Below are 18818 nucleotides of genomic sequence, written 5' to 3'. Positions count from 1 at the left end.
GCTTTGTGATCATCGATCAAGGAAAGAGGTACTTAATCATTCGCTCTGGTTCTGAAATACAGTTAATTCCTACAGTGTTCGTATCTCTTACTTTCTGTGCTTCGTGATCATCGATCAAGGAAAGGCGTACTTAATCATTCGCTCTGGTTCTGAAATACAGTTCCTTCCTACAGTGTACGTATATCTTACTTTTCTGTACAAAAACTCCAACCAGGATGGTGTCCTAGCGTGCCGGGGACGGTGTAGGATAGGGAGCAGGACTTGGTGGAGTAAATGATAGAGGCGATGGCGATTTCGATGGAGCCGGGTAAGCAGCTGGTGCTTGTGGAGTGGTAGGAATTGGTACCGGAGTGATGGTTATTGGGGGAATGGTCGGAAAAGGAATGGTCGGAAAAGGAATACTGGTGGGACTGGGAGCGCTTGGGAAAGGAATGGTTGGAACGTACGGGAAAGGAATACTGGGAATAGTCGGGAATGGAAACAGTGGAAATGGGAAGGTTGGAAGTCCTGGAGATGGAGATGACGAAGGGGATGGACAGGACGATGAAGAGTTGATATAAGAACTGGGAGAAGAGGAAGTGCTGATTTGCAGGGAGAGGTTGACCTGGAGACCACCGCTTCCAGTGTTGGAAGCGCTCGATGCAGACGATGGATTGGAAAGAGTAGTAGCAGTCGAGGAAGGTGACTGTAAAACTGACGAGGAAGGCGAAGAGATTGACGATTGCGTCTGCGGCTGCAATGAAACTGCTCTACTGACGAGCTGCGGCTGCTGCTGCCTGCGATCGCCACTGCAATGCGGGAGCTTTGCTCGGGGACGAAACACGAAGGGCCCGACTCCATAGACTTGCCGTCCATCTGGCAACGAGCGTGGAGACAGGAAGGGGTTGTAAGCGTGGGCCAAGGGATACGTGCAGAGGTGATTGAGCGGCCCCCTCACAACTCGGCTCGTGCATGTCGAGAGCATGCTGACCGAGTCGGCGATCTGGAACGGGAGCTCCACCCTGAAGGCTCCCGTGTTGTCGGTGCTGCTTGTCTCTCTGAAGATGATCCGGCCGCCGGCATCGAAGCACTCGACAGCCGCGGTAACGTCTGCACAGATCACACAAGGATGGAAAAGAGGAGATCGAGCAAAAGCTAGAGAGGCACGTACTGGGAAGAGAGATGGAGTTGGCGGTGATTTGCATCTCCCAGCAGGTGTCGCAGATGGCGTAGCCAAGGACGAGCCTGGGCAGGAAAGTGGAAGAGGGAGACGATAGCTCGGCGGTGTAGAGGTTTCTCCCGGCGCTGACCGCGAGGAGTTGTGGCGAGAGCAGCATGGCGAGAAGTAGCAGCATCGCCGTTTTTTTTACATTTGGACAAAAAGAGGAGGATTTATTTGTAGATTCGCTAAGTGGAAGGAAGAAAGAATCAGTGCCTGGAATTGAGGAACGGTCACAAGGTAACTCCAAAACTTTGCTTTTCTTTGATGTCCATAGTTCTAAATGCAGAGCTTTTATTGGTGATGATGCTTCTTGGTTCCGTGAAAAGGTGGCGGTGCTTGAGCGGAGGGCGATCCATGCTTTGGCGGAGCGCTCCCGGGTTTGCTGGAGCTTGGATGTGGAGGGAATGCTCCTGGAAACCACGCAAATCCTGGGAATGGAGTCGAGTGTGGAGGAGGAGCCGCCTTGTTAGAGCCGTGTGGTTCTGGTTTCGGGCTTGGAGGAGGAAATGCGAATGGTGGATATCCGAAAACCGGGTGTGGAGGAGCCGCCTTGTTGGCAGTGGAGTGATCTACCGGAGGAATTGCTCCAGGAAAGAATGGTGGGAAGTTTCCAAATCCTGGAAAAGCAGGGTGTGGAGGGGGAGCCGCGCTCGAGCCCTGATCATCGGCTACTGCTGGTTTTGGATGGCGGAAAGGATTCTCGTTGCAGGATGGAAGAGGTTCCGGCGGCTGGAAGAAGAAAGGCCCAGCGCTGTAGAAGGGCCATGGACGGGCAATTTTGAGCGACGACTGAAATGCGGGCATCGATGGTGGCGATGGCGGGCTCCAAGGCTGGAACTGGAACTTGACGGGAGTGTTGCAAGTGCCGAGATCGCCCTCGACTCTGGAGAAATCGCTGGCCACCTTGACAGAGCAAGACGCCAGCTTCGCGGGAGAGGTGCCCACCTCTAGCGGCAGCGCGATGGTGAAGACGCCAAACTCGGAGGTGGTGTTGGATGCCTGGAAGTCACCGCACCGGATGATCGCGGTCACGTCTTTGGTGATCAAGCGAGAGCGTTAAGTATCCAAACTTCAACTTCTTGGAAGAACACACTAGATACTTACTTGGAATGGCGATGGTTGCGAACGAGAAGGTCTTGTCCATGCATCGGTCGCAAAAGATGGCGCCAAAGACCATTGGGGGAACCGCCGGTGGCTTCTTGGGACTCCACTTCCTCGCATCAGCAGTGGCGTCGAGACAAACAAGAAGAACAAGAATTGCAAGCTTGTAAAACGCGGCCATTTTCTTCTCGGATTTGCTCGTTTTCGAGAAGATTGAAGCTGGATGGATGGATGATCTCTCCCCCTCGCCGCAATTTATAGGCAAATCCTTCGAAACGTGACGCTTTGCTCCCGTCAGCTGTGCTGTAAGCTCAGAAAACCTTTCCAGGAAAGACTTGGAAACTCCTTCCTCCTCCTCCTCCTTTAAAGTTGAATGTGTTGTCAAGAAACACACGCAAAATGGAAGTGGAGAAAAGTTTCATGTAGCAGCGGCGACTTGTACATAATAGTCTTGCATGACTTTTTTTTCCACCATTTTCTTGATTGTGTCTGAGCCGTTGATAGTGTTACTTTCATCACCATTCGTCACGTATCTGTCGTTCCCAAAACCCAATAGTCACCGAAAAACACCCCCGTAATCATACCTTTCAGCTTCCTTCTTTTTCTCGAATGCGTGTGGTGCTAAGACTTTTACCTCACTTCTAGTGCTTGGGGGGCCACTTTGACACCAAAAATCTCCATTCAATCTTTACTTAGAAGGTGCTCCTGCTACTATAAGGGGCTCACTTTTTTGCAAGCTTGAGCAAAATCATCTGCCCTTGATCCACGTCTATTATAGATAAACAATAATATCCAATGCCCGTAAATAGGATTAGAACAAGAGCAATGCACAGTCAGCAACTGAGCAAGCTCAAGAGAAAATCCCCACCTTTTGGCACCTCGCAGCGGAGGAACCACATCCCGACAAGGTAGAAGCGGCGGCCTTCGGCACGAGGCGTGCTCCGACGTTGTGCGCCCGTATGTAGCAGCGGAAGTATCCGTGGTCCTGCCCAGGAGATGGCGTGGTGCTATAACATCCAAGAAGATCAACTTACGTAAAGCTCAAGCATAGCATGCGTCAAGTCCCTACACAGCAACTGCGCGTCCATCGCTGGCATTGCCCAAGAGTCGTATCCCTGTGCCAATGGCGATCCGTCAAGCGATGAGAGTAGCGCCGTCTTCCCCTAACCAGAGCATCGGAGCACCCCTGTCTCTGTTTCAACCTGCAAGACGATTGTTCCGTGTTGGCCAGCGGCGCAGCTGATTTAAGCTGCTTTACGCACCTGATGCCAGAACCTGGAATCAATGCAAAGTTGAATGACTCTTTTGTGATTTCCTATCTTCATGATCATCTCTCCACCATGGCGAGTGTAGTACTGCACTTTGTACACTTGGTTGGCTGGAGAGTGACTGAGATGAGTCACTTCGGGACCATCACGAAGCGTAACAGCTTCGCAGTCGTCCTTTGGTTTTGGTTTAGCTCGAGGAGCAGCAACTGACCCAAAACGAAGACTCACACCAAACTCTTTCACATCCCAGGCCGTGCGTTCGAAAGATTCCGGGCCAAGGGCAGCTGCTTGGATGGTCACCACGAAACAAGGGCAGCTTGGCGTTGATTCTCCTGAAGTTGGTGTGGAGCTCGGGATACTCGACGATGGTGGGCACGACAGCTCTCGGATCGTACGCCGCTCTCGACTATCTGTTCCAGTGTTTCGCCACGGATCGACCATCCTCGATGTAGGAGAAGGACACTGCACTATCTGCTCAAAAGTTGATCCGGGACTCAACCACAACGCGTCTACGTCCTTCGGCTTCAATGGCCCACTCAATTGAAATACACAAACGTTCGCCTCCTATTCGTCATCCCATGAGTTCCAGATGCCACTCCAATCTTTAGCAAGCAGCAGAACGCCACCATGCCCGAGTGGTAGATCGATCGGCTGCTCGAGGAGTATGGGCTCCGGAGCATTACACCGTGATGGTGGATCTACTAGGGCGGAGCAATCAGCTGGAAGAGACGGTACGCCATGGGCACCTTCATCTGGCGTTCAGAGCAACTAGAGGGAAGGGGGATGTGTTCTTTCCTTGTGTTGACTTGCGTCCTCCATTTTGAGTGGTAGCGAACTTCCAGATTCACATACAGTTTATACAAGAGCTTAGACACAAACCGATGTTCACCATGTTTTGTGGGTGCTCAAATTCCTGAAACTTCTCGCAGCTCTAAGATCTCTCTCCTACAACCTTGGAAGAACTCGATCATAATCGATCTCACTTCCAGAGAAACGCGCCAATCGCGTAGTCCCGCTTGTCACGGGGAGTTCCCATGAGGAGCATGAACAAGCGGTCGAGCTGCCAGCCTCGTACTCGGCCTTGGTGTACCTCGGGTAGTGGAGAGGCATCTGGGAACACGTACGGCACCGCCGGGTTCTTGGTCACCGGCGAGTACGGGTGGCAGAATGATGACGCCATCTTTTTCTCCTCCTCCTTGTCGAAAAAATGGAACAACCTATCGGGCTCGGACACCTCCTTGGTGGCGGAGAGTCAGGAGGCGGGAAACGCGTGGTGGTGATGATCCTCGGCATAGACAGGCATTGTGTTTGTATGATTCTCGCGAGGGGGAGAATCAATTCTTGAATGGGGCTGAGAGAAATGTGGAGAGCCCAGAGAGGGCCGGCCAGGGAGAGGGCCAAAAGATTTTATATAAGTCTTGGGCTTGTGTGGCGCTCGTGAGAGGGTGGCGGCCACTCCCGGACGAACACGGACGTGGATTTGCCGCCGCGTGTGGAGGTGCGTGGTGTTTCATATGACAGCCTAGCTTCACGATCGAGACAAAACCAGTGGTTTTGGAGGGACTCGCGACGATCTTATATGCAATCGATTAAGAGTCCTCTCGGTCGTTCGAATTCCGCTCTCGTTTTGGAGCCTGGGATGCGAGGACCGGATTGATGCGATCCAAGGCGGCCAAAATCTCCCCCTCTCCCCCCCTCTCTCTTGCGACAAAAACCCATGAATTTCGCATTGTTTCTGACCAGGAATCCCATCATCCACGACGAAATTTTATTCTAGAAATGAGTGAGTGTTTCTGCTGTGGTGGTAGAAGAGTCTAGTTGGCTTCCTAAAGTGGGGACACAGATTCTCCCTGCATTCGCGCGTAACTCCCAGTCCAGAGAATATTCGACCGCACCTTTTCCGATTTAAAACCCACTGCCCCGCGCACTGTCAGATCCAGGTATGGTGATGCTGCTGGGCTCCGTGAGCGCTGGAGGAGGAGACTCGCCGCCCGAGATCTTCCAGCTACGGCGATCGTCGTCCTTCGCGAGGCTGAGGCAGATCGTTCGATGCGGCGGGAGCTCTCCTACTAGCTCTGCTTCTCTCAATGGATCGCCATCGCCACCGCCATCGCCATCGTCTCACCCGGCAAATTTGCACAAGGATCGGGAGTTGAACAGGGCGAGGAAGGAGCGGTGCCCCTACTCGGCGATCTCGCTCCACAATCCATCGGTGCCATACGAGTTCCGGATGCCGCTTCACTACCCGAGGTACACCAAGGCAGAGTACGAGCAGATGCCCGAGTGGCTGCTGGATCGGCTGCTCGAGGAGTATGGGCTGCCCGCGCGGAGCATGGGAGGCCTGGAAGCCAAGCGCCAGTATGCAATTGGGGCTTTCATCTGGTCCCTGGATTGAACGGAATCGTTCCCTGTTGAAATTTGGGAAAGGAGCGATTCCTATGTGCACAGGCGTCGTGATCAAGACTCCACTCCACTTGCAAGATTAGAATTATACCACTTGGAAAAATTTCATATATAGCACGTAAAAAAGATCACTGTGTCAATCGAGAATGCAATTTCATACCTTTCAAAGATCCGTTGCTTCAAGCAGAAGCCATGATTGCTCTCCTCTTTTCTACTTTTAGGGTTTATGGGTCTCTAGCAAAACACCCTTGGAGGTTTTTCCCGCTCTAGGGTTTTGAAATGCAGGGATGCGTGCCCAGCGAGGAGCAGCGAGCACGGATTCTGGCCAGCCATCGCGCTGCCAAGGCGCGGCTGGCTCGGAAATCCGTCGGCGCCGGCGCTCATTTGGACCAGAGGTATCGATTGATTGCTTTTGCTCTCGGAAAAATGTGGTGAGAGATCGTGGCAGGAAGAGCCCTGACAGGAAGAAGGTATGCGGGGTGAGGCCGCCTCTCGCGGATGTGGATGTGAATGCTGCTGTGGGTGGAGGGAAAGCACAAGTATCCACTGTTGGTCCCCATACTTCATTGGGGGCGTTTGAGGACTTCGACGATTTTGATGATGACGCTTTCGAGGAGATTGATAGGCTTTGTAGCAAGAGGAATGAAGACGCTCGCGATGGAGGTTCTGCAGCGGACATGCCAACGTATCTCCGGAAGCTCAATGTGTCCCAAAGGGATGCAGCGCTGAGCAACATTGATAAGCCACTTCTGATTGTTGCCGGGCCGGGAAGTGGAAAGGTACACACTTTTTTTTTCATTCCTAGTTTTTTCTGACTACGTCGATTCGTTTATCAGACCTCTACAATGGTCGCACGTATTCTGACATTGTTAAACGAGGTATGCAGTCCTCTCTTTGTTTTTTTTTGTTAAAAAGCTGAAGGGTTCGGCACAGGGGGTAGACTCCAAGAACATTCTAGGAATGACCTTCACGACAGCTGCTGCAACGGAGATGATGGACCGTGTCGCTGCTGTGGTGGGGAAGGAGGCGTCCAAGGAACTTATGATTTCGACGTTTCATTCCTTTTGCTTGCAACTCTGTCGCTCTCATGCGGAGAAGTAAGCTGTTCCTGTGTCATGCTGCTTGCTAAGCAGTAGATTCGCAGGTTGAACAGGACATCTGAGTTTCTAGTTTATGGAGCTAGCCAGCAACGGAAGGCCGTGATTGAGGCAACACGGTTAGCTTTGGAAGCAACAGAAAGCTGTGACGCTCAGAAACCCGAAGTGTGGAGAGAACGGGCGAAAAAATGGCAGCAGTTCGTAACGCAGGTTGTTTCGAAAATTATAATGATATGTCGGAGGCTAAGAATTTTGTCGCAGGTAAAAGCTTCCGGACAGGATTCTGAGCAGATTGAGAAATCAGGAAATCATCTTGGGGTATTTCTTGCTCCTCTCTATGTTTGGACAACTTGTTACTAGCGAAACCCGTGCAGGCAGCTATTCTGAGGCATTACGAAAGAATACTGGCATCCTGCAATTCGCTGGACTACCATGACTTCATTGGATTTGCTGTAAAGCTTTTAACTGATCATCCTGATGGTAGAAGCGTGCAGTGTACTGCAATGCGTTTTCACACCCTTTTTTCAGTGTTAGCGGAATGTCACAACATTTGGGCATATGTACTGGTTGACGAATTCCAAGATACGAGTGTGATGCAGTACAAGCTTTTGCGGCTTCTTTCTCTGCACGGGAGGGTCACTGTGGTTGGGGACGATGATCAAGTAAGACATCTCTACGTTCTGCTAATATTTTCTTTTGCTAGTCCATTTTCAGCTTCAATGGTGCCAACTCTCTCGGTTTTTCCACATTCCGGAATGACTTTCCAAACCACAAAGAGGTCTAAAAAGCTGAAATAAATAACGTAGTCATGTGATTTGTTGTCTGCGTGCTTAGGTGAGACTACACCAAAATTATCGCTCCACTGGCTGTATTGTAGAAGCAGCGAGATGTGTCATTCAACATAATGATTCAGGCTGCAGCGCTAAAGTTGTGCGAACGGATAACGATTTTGGAGAAAAGGTATCAGGAATTCAGAACATATTTTGCCGACTGTTTTTGGTTCACCAGATAGTTGTTATGGAGTGCCGAAATGAAGAAGCACAGTGCGCATTTGTGGTTGATGAAATCCTGGAAAAGGCATCAATTGCCAGTGACATCAAGCCGGTGTTTGCAAACTTTGCTATACTCTACAGACGACAGGTGTGTATTTGATTTATTTTCTCTCTATCGTCATTTTCGCTTGCAGGTCACAGGTAAAATATTTCAATCTGCTTTCCGTAGTCGAAAGATTCCGTTCAATATGCATGGAGTAGCAGTCTACCGCAAGAAGGTTCCATGCTCACTTTCTTTTCTAGTTGGCTGACTTTCATTGCATATTGTAGGTGGTTAAAGACGTGATTGCTTTATTGTGGACATCTTTAGGAAGAAGTGGGACCGTGTTTGAAAGAAGAGTATTTAAGGCGTTATATGGTGGTGATAAAACGGAAACAAAGAAGGTATGATATCTGTTTTCTATCTTATACAGACATTGGGATTTTTCAGGCAGTGGAGTACGTGGAAAAGTACGCAAAAAATGAAAAGTGTAGTTTTCTTGAAGCAGCAGAGATTATTTTTACGGCAAAAGTTTCGGGTACCTTTAGCAGGTCTTGCATAAGCATTATAAATGCGTGCAAAAAAAATTTCTTCTCTTTTTCAGGCGCCAACTTAGCCAAGGCCGGAAAGTATTGACTACCGTGGAGATGGTGAAACGCTTGGCTGCCAAGGTTTGCAGTCCCTGGCTATCTGATTTTTACGATGAATTGCATTTTGAACCAGGAACAATCTTTGTCGAGCCTAGTGACCGCTGTATTGAATATGCTACCTCAGGTGAGAGTAAGTTTCTCAACAAGATGCTTATCCTGTTATGCAGAGACGCGCTTTTGAATCTCGTGCAGTCGTGGATGAATCGGGGGGAAAGCTCTTGAACGAGGATGAAGATTGTCGGACTGTGAGCAAACATTCTTCTTTAAAATATGTCTAACTTGTGTTGGATTCCAGGTGTTGGACTATCTTTTGGATGATGTTTCCGAATTTCTGTGTAAGCACATTAGGCTTCAAGAGGAAGTGAAACCAAATTCTCGGCAGCTGGGATGCTCAGTGCTTCTTAAAGATTTTCTGGACCATATAACTGTTCGAGAGACCGAGAACTTTCGAACTCGCAGAGAAGAAAATCATAATTCAGTAACGTTGACAACAATGCATCAGGTGTGAACCTATCGTCTTTATATGTTTCTTTTAGCATTTTCTCTGTGTTTGCAGTCGAAGGGACTGGAGTGGGACAGCGTCTTCATTGTGAAGGTAAGATTGCCCTCTTCTTGCTAGCTTTGATTTCATCTTTCTAGGCCAACGATATGGAAACGCCACTGCTTCACGAGTCTTCATCTTTGGAGGTATGGCTATTTCTTCTAAGCAGTCTTTGTAGATTTATTGGCATTCCGTTACAGGAAGAGAGGCGATTGTTTTACGTTGCAATGACTCGCGCAAGGAAGAAATTATATATAGTATATATAGTGGTTAGCCCACAAAGACAGGTCTGTAAAACATTTATTTTCAATATTTTTTTATGCTGTTCTTTCAGATCTTGCAGCCATCGCGATTCTTAAGTGAATTGCCGCGACAGCATTTGCAGTTCGAGGCAAGGTCCTGCTTGTGCTTGCCATTGTTCTCATAGATTTTTTTCAGGGGTTATCTGACTGTCCTGGTAAATTTAAGCTATTGCAACCTCCAGGCTTAGTGTGTAACTCGTCTAGCAAGGATGTTTTGGACGAGAACGCGTTAACGGATTCGTCCGCGTTTTTGAGAAGGTGAAAATATTGATAGATCAATTTTGTGCAACTAACGAAGCTGTTTTTGTAGTTTCAATATCGAAGCCAGGTCTACCATCGCGTCTATATTTCATCAATGGGCTAAGAAGTCTGCTTTTCAAGATCCAAAACGTCTGCTCATGAAAGTAAGACCAATTTTACACGCTTTTGTGATGGTGGTCATTTCAATTGTAGGTTGGTTTGGCTATAGACGAGCGGCTGCGATCAAAAACTGCGAAGAATAAGGTCTTTATATTCATAGAAATACGCTTTATCAACTTTTATTTCGTAATTTACCCAGGATACATTGCACGCGTTGAAACGTTCATTGACAGATGATGCAGCATTTGCGTACGCCGACCAGGTAAGTTTTACTGGCCGGAAATACGTATAGCAAGCTGTTTCGGTTTGTATTTGTATAAGATTGTCAAGTGGGAAAAACTTCCTGCACATGAGCGCTCAGTACACATGGCTGAACGACAGGTTTGTTCTCACATTATTTTATTTTACTCGTCTGATAAGGCGCCTCTCCAGGAGTACTTCCAGCAAAAATGTTCTGAGCGTACAATGGGCTCCGTTCCAGCAACAGCTAAACAGGTTGTGGATGTGCACCGATAGACCCTCTAAAACTCTGATTGTAGATTGCGTTTCTTCGGAGCTTCGGTTGCACTGTGAATCCATCTTCACGTCTTCACGCCTCGAAGTTGATCGAGCAGTACAAGGCTTTGTGATCATCTATCAGGGAAAGGGGTTTGCTGAAATACAGATCCTGTAAGTATTGGACAATCCCGATCAGTCACTAACTTTTCACAACAGTAAGGCTGGTGTACTTGGAGTGGTCGGACCGATGGTTATTGGGGGAATCTTCGGGAAAGGAATGCTCGTAGGGATGGGAACGCTTGGGAAAGAAATACTGGGAACGTTTGGGAAAGGAATGGTGAAGGGAGTGCTCATTGGAATAGTCTGGAATGGAAACAGTGGAGATGGGAAGGTTGGAATTCCCGGAGATGGAGATGACGAAGAAGTGGACGGGGAAAAGTTGCTGCAAGAACTGGGAGAAGACACGAGGAAGTGCTGATTTGGAGGGAGAGGTTGACCTGGAGACCACCGCTTCCAGTGTTGGAAGCGCTCCATGCAGACGATGGTAGCAGTCGAGGGAAAACTGACGACGAAGGCGAAGGGATTGAGGATTGCGTTTGCGGCTTGCTGCTGCCAGTGATCGCCACTGCAATGCGGGAGCTTTTGCTCGGTGACGAAACATGAAGGGCCCGACTCCATAGACTTGCCGTCCATCCGGCAACCAGTGATTGAGTGGCCCCCTCACCACTCGACTCGTACATGTCGAGAGCATGCTAACCGAGTCGGCGATCTGGAGCGGGAGCTCCACCGTGAAGGCTCCCGTTTTGTCGGGTGTTACTCGTCTCTTGGAGGATGATCCGGCCGCCGGCATCGAAGCACTCGACAGCTGCGGTAACGTCTGCACAGATCACACAAGAAAAAGAGGAGAACAAGCAAAGCTCAGGATGGGAAGAGGCATCGAGTTGGCGGTGATTTGCATCTCCCAGCAGGTGTCGCAGATGGCGTGGCCAAGGACGATCCTCGGCAGGAAAGTGGACGAGGGAGACGATAGCTCGGCGATGTAGAGGTCTCTCGCTGCGCTGGCCGCGAGGAGTTGTGGCGAGAGTAGCATGGCGAGAAGTAGCAGCATCGCCATTCTTTTTGGACATTTGGACAGGAAGAGGAGGATTTATTAGATTCGCCAAGTGGAAGGGAGAAAGAATCAGTGAGGAAACGGTCACAAGGTAAACTCCAAAACTTTGCTTGTTTATTTTGATGATCTAAAGTTCCATATACTTTTGCAGAGCTTTTATGGGTGATGATGCTTCTTGGTTCCGTGGAAAGGTGGCGGTGCTTGAGTGGAGTGAGATCCATGCGTTGGCGGAGCGCTTCCTGGTTTGCTGGAGCTTGGATGTGGAGGGAATGCTCCAGGAAAGGATGGTGGAGAGTTTGCAAATCCTGGGAATGGAGTCGAGTGTGGAGGAGGAGCCGCCTTGTTGGAGCCGTGTGGTGCTGGTTTCAGAGGATATCCAAATCCCGGGTGTGGAGGAGGAGCCATTTTGAAGGCAGTCGAGTGATCTACCGGTGGAAATGCTCCAGGAACGAATGGTGGGAAGTTCCATCCAAGTCCTGGAAACGCAGAGTGTGGAGGAGGAGCTACTTTGCTGGCAGTCGAGTGATCTACTGGAGGAAACGCTCCAGGAAAGAACGGTGGAAAGCTTCCAAATCCTGGGAACGCAGGGTGTGGAGGAGGAGCGACTTTGTTGGCAGTCGGAGGAATGGCTCCAGGAAAGAATGGTGGGAAGTTTCCAAATCCTGGAAAAGCAGGGTGTGGAGGGGGAGCCGCGCTCGAGCCCTGATCATCGGCTACTGCTGGTTTTGGATGGCGGAAAGGATTCTCGTTGCAGGATGGAAGAGGTTCCGGCGGCTGGAAGAAGAAAGGCCCAGCGCTGTAGAAGGGCCATGGACGGGCAATTTTGAGCGACGACTGAAATGCGGGCATCGATGGTGGCGATGGCGGGCTCCAAGGCTGGAACTGGAACTTGACGGGAGTGTTGCAAGTGCCGAGATCGCCCTCGACTCTGGAGAAATCGCTGGCCACCTTGACAGAGCAAGACGCCAGCTTCGCCGGGGAGCTGGCCACCTCCGCCGGGATGGCGATGGCGAAGACGCCAAACTCGGAGGTGGTGTTGGATGCCTGGAAGTCACCGCACTGGATGATCGCGGTCACGTCTTTGTGATCAAGCAAGAGCGTTAGAGCAAATCTAGTTCCGAACTTCTTGGAAGAACACACTAGATAACTTACTTGGAATGGCGATGGTTGCGAACGAGAAGGTCTTGTCCATGCATCGGTCGCAGAAGATGGTGCCAAAGACCATCGGGGGAACCGCCGGTGGCTTCTTGGGACTCCATTTCCTCGCATCGGCAGTGGCGCCAAGAGAAGCAAGAAGAACAAGAATCGCGAGCTTGTGAAACGCGGCCATTTCCTTCTCGGCTTGGCTCGTTTTGCTTTGCTCGACTAGAGAAGGCTGGCTTGGCTGGATGATGATCCGGATCGCCTTGTCGCCGCAATTTATAGGCAAATCCATCCAAACGTGACGCTTTGCTCCCGTCAGCTGTGCCGTTGTTTACCATAGCTCCAGAAAGCCTTTCTAGGAGAGACTTGGAAACTCCTCAAGTTGGCACAATGGAATGTGTTGTCAAGAAACACACGCAAAATGGAAGTGGAGAGAGGTTTCATGTAGCAGCGGCGACTTATACATAAAAGTCCTGCGTGACTTTTTTCTTCCACCTTTTTCCTTGATTGTGTCTAAGCCTCTAGTGGCCAATTGACAGAGTTATTGTCAAGACCAGCTTTCATCACCATTCGTCACGTATCTGTCGTTCCAAAAACCCCATATAGTCATCGAAAAACACCCCCACAACGCCGCTATAATCATCATACCCTTCGTCTTCCTTCTTTTTCACGAATGCGTGTGGTGCTAGATTCTGCGAGCATCTACCTCACTTCTAGTGCTTGGGGGCCACTTTGACGCCAGGAAAACCAAACATCTCTATTGATTTCTTTGATAGATACACTCGTATATTGTACATATGTATCACGGAGGTGCTGCTAGAAGGGACTCACCTTCCTCGCGAGCTTGAGCAAAATCTCTGGCAGCATCCGTCTATCCAGCCGCCCTCGATCAACCTCGGCCTCGTTGTCTCGGTATATCACCTCGAGTATGTCGTAAAGAAGCTCATCTTTGCCCCCACGCATTGGGTCCTGGAATGCATTCGGTAATCGCTTCGTGCCATCGGGAAACAATCGAAAGAGAGGCCTACCTGTATGATGATGTCGGTGTGGGTCTTGTCCTTGTAAAAATTAGTGACCACATTCGCATTTACACGTCCTAGTGCCTCGGCAAAGCTAACACTGCAATCCAGCAGAAAGGAAAAAAATAAAAAATAAAAGTGAGTTTTTCTCCAGTAAGGAGCAATGCGTACCTCGAGCTGTGAGGAATTGAGTAGTCGGCCGTCCCATGGCACAAAACCATGGTCGGTAGCAAAGGCACGGCCGGCTGAAATTCTCTGCTGCTAACAACTATTTCCGGAGAATGCTGTGCTAACGATCCTTCCCCTTCCATTACACTGGATTAAAAACCAAGGCATCAGAGATTTAACTTTGAAGTGAAGAAAGCGGAAAGCACTTACCTCAGAAAGAGCGATCTGTACAGGCCTCGATTATGAAAGTGATCTACAAGCTTGAAAAGATTGTATCCTCCAGATATGCCAAAGAAGGCCTTGAACTGGGTGGCACTCCACAAAAGATTGCATTTTCCGTGGATGGCCTCTTTCCTAGCCTGGTTGACGAGAGCGCAGGAAGCAATGTGTGCGCCAGCAGATTGACCAGCTAGATACAGCCTATGCCACGCAGAAAAAAAAATATTAGACTATTATGCATATGGATAGGGAGCAAATTACCTGTCTACATTCCCACCATAGCTCGAAATGTTATTGCAGAAAAACGAAAGTGCCGTTGATACATCGGCAACCATGTCACTTATCCCACCTTGAGGAAAGTTCCTGTTCAATCAAACAACAAGAATCAGAACTTGTTTTTTTATGTTTTAATTTAAACCATAGAAGATTGACCTGTAATCTATACACGCAACAATTACCCCTCTGTCGACAAGCTGACGACCCAGAAGAGCTCCCCACGCTTTGTATCTGTAAAAGTTATCAGCTCCACGTGTAAGAAAAGGGGTGAAGGCCAACCCGATAATCCACGCGCCACCAGTAACGAAAGCCACTGCAGGCTTAGATCCGTCAGTTTTCTCTGGTAAGTAAAGGTCCAATCTACAACCAAAATGCTATAATCAAGGAAAAACGAGAACTGAAACTCTCACCTGTTTCTCGGCTGATCACCATACACGATGCTTCTATGTACTCGCTTTGAGAAGTAATAGTACCAAGAAACTATAAAAAAACTCAAAGAAAAGCCAGATTTTAGCGCAGAGAAAAAAAAATGAAGAAGAAAGATTGAATGAGCTACCTTGAATAAATCCTGGCATAAGAAAGGTAGCGTACAGGCTCAAGGCAATGAATTTCACCATCCATCGATAGCCAATCCTGGAATCTAGAAGTTAGAAAAGATGAAGAGGAAGAAGAAAAACCAATGAAAACGCTATACTTTACCCCAAGTATCTCAAGAGCTTGAACGTGAGCCTGGTAAGAAGATATGTCTCGGATGCTGCGTGAGAGACATCCTCGCGGAACGAATGCTGCGACTGGATCTGGCCCGAGAATTCGCTGCTCGGACTCCTCCGCCGCCTCTGTTGCTGGTGGCCGAAGGAGAAGGATTCCGAAGGAGAAATCAGCCGCGAGAGCTCGTCATCCTGCTGCTGATCCGGGATTTCGACCTTAGTCTCCTTGCAGGCAAAGCCGCCGAAGGATTTGCTCCTGACGACCGTCATGGCGGATGAGAAGAAAGAAGATCGATCATGGAATCCTGGAAGCACTGTGCTGGAATAGTGGGAGATCACCCTCACCCTGCAAAGAACGAGAATACGACGCGTTACCTCCATGCCGGCCGTGAGCTAGTCTCCCGCTTCTAGGGCTTTTTCCATGGTGCTCGGCCCCTTCCTTTCAAAATGGACGGCTCGGATTCGCGGTGTTCTTGAGAATAGACGGCCCAGATTCGTTTGGTGTTCTTGGGGAGCATGGCGAGCAATGGGGAGAATCGTGCAGTCCCTGGCGGAGCTTGTCAAGATCTGCGGCAGGGCCAAGGACATCGCCGAGGGGCGGAAGCTCCACGCACGGATCCGGCAGGGCGAGCACCACGCCAATCGCTACCTCGCGAATCTCCTCATCGAGATGTACAGCCGGTGCGGCAGCGTGGACGAGGCGCGCATGGTGTTCGACGGCATCGCGCCGCCCAATCGATTCTCCTGGAACATCATCACGCACGCCTACGCGATCAACGGCGACCTCGATCGCGCGCACGAGATGCTGGAGAGCTCGCCCGACAGGGATCTGGTGTCGTGGAACTCGCTCATCACGGCCAATGCCCAGCGAGGCCGCCTGGGGGAATCGCGCCGCCTCTTCGCGAGCATGGAGCGCCGGAATCTCGTGTCGTGGAACGCGCTGTGCGCGGCATTCATGGGCACTGGAAGAACCCTAGAGGCTGTGGCGGTGTTTGAGCGAATGCCTTATCAGGATGGGGCGTCGTGGACGACGATGATGGTGGGATTTGCCCAAAATGGGCATCTTGGCGAGGCGCGAGCGCTGTTTGAGATCATGGGCGAGAGGAATTCGATCTCCTGGACGGCGCTCCTCCAGATCCATGCGCAGCACAGGAGAGTAGAGGAGTCTAAGCGAATTTTCGATGCCATGCCGGGAAGAACTGTGATAGCTTGGACAATTATGGTCACCGCATTTGCCCAGTGTGGGCATTGTCTACAAGCACAAAACCTCTTTCTTGAAATGCCGGAACAGGACCTCCAAGCTGTGAATTCCATGATCCAGCTCTATGTCAACACCCAAAACTTGGAACAGGCTAAGAACCTCTTTGATACAATGCGAGATCGCAATGTGGTCTCCTGGACCGTGATCTTTGCAGCGTATGCTCAAAAGGGGCATTTGCTGCAAGCTCGGAAGCTCTTCGATTCCATGCCCGATCGTAACGTTATCTCCTGGAACGCGATGCTGGCGGCATACGTCCAGAGCGGCGAGTTCCTTGCAGCTCTCGATCTCTTCAAGGTCATGGAGCAGGATGGATCGTCGCGGCCCAACGAGATCACATACGTGAGCGTCCTCACGGCGCATAGCCACACGGGGCTCGTCAAGGAGAGCGTCCAGCAGTTCCTGTGGATGATCCTGGACCGCGGCGTGACCCCAATCCTGGAGCACTACCACTGCGTGATCGACGTTCTTGGGCGTGCTGGGAGAATGGACGCTGCTGAGGAGCTCGTCAACTCCATGCCCTTCGTCCCCCAGATCATCACCTGGACGACGCTCCTAGCGGGTTGCAAGATCCACCGGGACTCCAAGCGCGCGGCAAGGATTGAGACAATCATACTGGCGCTGGATCCTGGCTGTGCTCCAAGCTATGTTCTTCTCTCCAACATCTATGGAGGAACCAAGACCGCCACCTTTTGATGATCCGGGTTACGTTCCCTCGGCATGGATTCCAAACAGGAGCATGTAAGGTGCTCCTCGATGGGCTTCTCGATCGCGATTGAGCTCGAGGATCAGAAGCCCGATCCGAGCTCCACAATTGGCGTCGCCGTGGATCCGGCAAGCTCCCAGCAGTGTTGTCCACGCCTCGGTCTCGGGCTCGAAAGGCATGCTCCAGAGAAGCTCCTCGGCCTCTCCCAGCCTCCCGGCGCGAGAGAGAGCGTCCACAACGCAGAGGTAGTGGTGGAGCAGCGGATCGATGCCTCGGTTCTGGCACATTGACAGGAAGAAGAACCGGGTATGATCGACGAGGCCGAGATGCGCGCACGCCGTGAGGATGTCCAAGAACGTTACCTCGTCGTGTTTGATCCCTTCCAGATCCATAGACTGGAAGATCTCCACTGCGTCGCTTGCGCGATCGTTTCTGGCATAGGCCGCGACCATGGTAGTCCACGAAACCACGTTTTGTAGCGGCATCCGATCGAAGAGAGCTTGAGCTTCGCCCAGATGCCCCAACCGGGCAAATCCTGCTAGCAGCGTCGTCCATGAGATCACGTCTGGATCTGGGATCCTCTCGAGCAATCTCTTCGCCTCGTCCATCCGGTTTTGCTCGATCAATGCTGCCAGAACCTCATTGTAAGACGCAGTGTTCTTCTCGGGTATCTTTTCAAATAGTTTCTGTGCTTCATCTAAATGCCCTTGGCGGGCAAATGCTGCCATCACGGCATTCCAAGTCACGGTGTCTCTACGTGGCATTTTTTCCAGCATCCGGGCAGCCTCGTCAGCATGGCCAAACTCGGCAAGTCCCGCCACGAGGACAGTCCACGTCACTACGTTCCTCTCCGTGGCACTGTCAAACACCCACTTAGCGTCAACAATATGCCCGTTTGCGGCATAGGCTGTTACCATAGCGTTCCATGTTACGACGGTCTTGTATGGCATAGTATCAAAAATTTCTCTAGCTTGGGAAACGTAACCCTTCTCCGTGTATGCAGAGATTAGCGCTGTGGAAGAGAAAATGCTCCATTGGGGCATCTTTTGGTGTAATTCCCCAGCTCGAGGAATATCCCAGGTCTTGGCAAGTGCAGTGATAAACACCGTCCATGGAACGATGTCCCTGGACGGCATCTGGTTGAAAAGAAATGTGGATAGCTGAAGCTGTCCGGATTGCGCGGATGCGTTCATCATCGCCGTCCACGTGTAAATATCCCTGTGTGGCATCCGGTCGAAGAGATTCTTGGCGCTCTCCAGATGCCCATTCCGGGCATATGCCTGGAGGAGCGCGTTCCACGAGTATTTGTCCCGGCCAGCCATGGAGTCGAAAGCTCTGCGCGCGTCCTCCACGCTCTCGCACTGCCCAAACATCTCGATCAGGCGGGTAGAGAGGTAGGCGCATTCTCGCAGCGCTGGGCTCCTCTGGATGATGGAATCGCGGATGCGCTTGCCGCGATTGAGATCTCTGGCCGCTCCACAGGCCGCGATGAGGTCGGCGCAGCTAGCGGTGTCGAGATCGGGCTGTCGATTGGCGTTTGCGGCGAGAATCCACTCGAGATTGCTGGCAGCGCCGCTGGCGAGCTTCCTCTTTCTCTTGGACTCTGTTCTAATCATCCGGGAGGAGGAAGAAGGCTTGCACCATTCGCGGAAGATCTTTCCGGGAGGAGGGAGAAGGAGTGGCCTATCCAACGGCCTGGCGAGCGCCACGTCATCATTCCTTTGGGCGCTCAAGCCCTAACCCGGTTCGTTAGGAGCT

General features: G+C 50.7%; 7 protein-coding genes across 13 annotated transcripts; 2 read left to right on the top strand and 5 right to left on the bottom strand.

Moving 5' to 3' along the window:
- Positions 1-104: 104 nt before the first annotated feature.
- On the bottom strand, positions 105-1437 carry LOC9650954 (vegetative cell wall protein gp1). The gene has a single exon (XM_024673603.1). It carries the CDS (start codon positions 962-964, stop codon positions 224-226), a length of 741 nt encoding a protein of 246 aa, XP_024529371.1. The 5' UTR covers positions 965-1437; the 3' UTR covers positions 105-223.
- Positions 1438-1457: 20 nt separating this feature from the next.
- On the bottom strand, positions 1458-2752 carry LOC9658575 (leucine-rich repeat extensin-like protein 3). Its single transcript, XM_024673601.1, has 2 exons — positions 2306-2752; positions 1458-2235 (listed from the first exon to the last, which is right to left on the bottom strand). Exons 1-2 carry the CDS (start codon positions 2481-2483, stop codon positions 1493-1495), a joined length of 921 nt encoding a protein of 306 aa, XP_024529369.1. The 5' UTR covers positions 2484-2752; the 3' UTR covers positions 1458-1492.
- Positions 2753-6203: 3451 nt separating this feature from the next.
- Positions 6204-10814, top strand: LOC9650953 (ATP-dependent DNA helicase SRS2-like protein At4g25120). Of its 5 annotated transcripts, XM_024673585.1 has the most exons (30): positions 6204-6368; positions 6422-6752; positions 6810-6851; positions 6907-7070; positions 7118-7280; positions 7332-7388; positions 7445-7550; positions 7599-7732; positions 7774-7848; positions 7905-8030; positions 8079-8210; positions 8257-8340; positions 8393-8506; positions 8553-8653; positions 8707-8773; positions 8826-8876; positions 8920-8997; positions 9048-9254; positions 9309-9347; positions 9392-9439; positions 9494-9580; positions 9628-9684; positions 9732-9853; positions 9906-9999; positions 10049-10099; positions 10155-10217; positions 10277-10336; positions 10388-10450; positions 10495-10624; positions 10670-10814. In XM_024673585.1, the coding sequence occupies exons 1-29, from the start codon at positions 6253-6255 to the stop codon at positions 10582-10584; spliced, it is 2922 nt and encodes a 973-aa protein (XP_024529353.1). In that variant the 5' UTR covers positions 6204-6252; the 3' UTR covers positions 10585-10624; positions 10670-10814. The 5 variants fall into 5 exon arrangements, with proteins under 5 accessions (XP_024529353.1, XP_024529352.1, XP_024529351.1 ...); XM_024673584.1 differs by having other exon boundaries at positions 9392-9580; positions 10674-10814; XM_024673583.1 differs by having other exon boundaries at positions 9392-9580.
- Positions 10815-11719: 905 nt separating this feature from the next.
- On the bottom strand, positions 11720-13149 carry LOC9650952 (formin-like protein 20). Its single transcript, XM_024673595.1, has 2 exons — positions 12717-13149; positions 11720-12643 (listed from the first exon to the last, which is right to left on the bottom strand). The coding sequence occupies exons 1-2, from the start codon at positions 12997-12999 to the stop codon at positions 11721-11723; spliced, it is 1206 nt and encodes a 401-aa protein (XP_024529363.1). The 5' UTR covers positions 13000-13149; the 3' UTR covers position 11720.
- Positions 13150-13438: 289 nt separating this feature from the next.
- Positions 13439-15550, bottom strand: LOC9658574 (probable isoprenylcysteine alpha-carbonyl methylesterase ICMEL2). Of its 3 annotated transcripts, none has more exons than XM_024673593.1 (11): positions 15472-15550; positions 15089-15415; positions 14946-15022; positions 14800-14869; positions 14669-14749; positions 14546-14620; positions 14375-14476; positions 14105-14314; positions 13898-14041; positions 13736-13826; positions 13439-13676 (listed from the first exon to the last, which is right to left on the bottom strand). In XM_024673593.1, the coding sequence occupies exons 2-11, from the start codon at positions 15364-15366 to the stop codon at positions 13524-13526; spliced, it is 1281 nt and encodes a 426-aa protein (XP_024529361.1). In that variant the 5' UTR covers positions 15367-15415; positions 15472-15550; the 3' UTR covers positions 13439-13523. The 3 variants fall into 3 exon arrangements, with proteins under 3 accessions (XP_024529361.1, XP_024529362.1, XP_002968738.2); XM_024673594.1 differs by having other exon boundaries at positions 15089-15410; positions 15472-15532; XM_002968692.2 differs by having other exon boundaries at positions 15089-15500.
- On the top strand, positions 15518-17050 carry LOC112346007 (pentatricopeptide repeat-containing protein At4g02750-like). The gene has a single exon (XM_024673922.1). The coding sequence runs from the start codon at positions 15518-15520 to the stop codon at positions 17048-17050; it is 1533 nt and encodes a 510-aa protein (XP_024529690.1).
- A 9-nt stretch (positions 17051-17059) lies between these two features.
- On the bottom strand, positions 17060-18289 carry LOC112346006 (pentatricopeptide repeat-containing protein At4g02750-like). The gene has a single exon (XM_024673921.1). The coding sequence runs from the start codon at positions 18287-18289 to the stop codon at positions 17060-17062; it is 1230 nt and encodes a 409-aa protein (XP_024529689.1).
- Positions 18290-18818: the final 529 nt, after the last annotated feature.

The sequence above is a fragment of the Selaginella moellendorffii genome, unplaced genomic scaffold, assembly GCF_000143415.4.
Source record: "Selaginella moellendorffii unplaced genomic scaffold, v1.0 SELMOscaffold_11, whole genome shotgun sequence".
Classification (NCBI taxonomy): Eukaryota; Viridiplantae; Streptophyta; class Lycopodiopsida; order Selaginellales; family Selaginellaceae; genus Selaginella; species Selaginella moellendorffii.
Note: the sequence above shows the minus strand (reverse complement) of the source record. Positions and strands in the feature narration are given on the sequence as shown.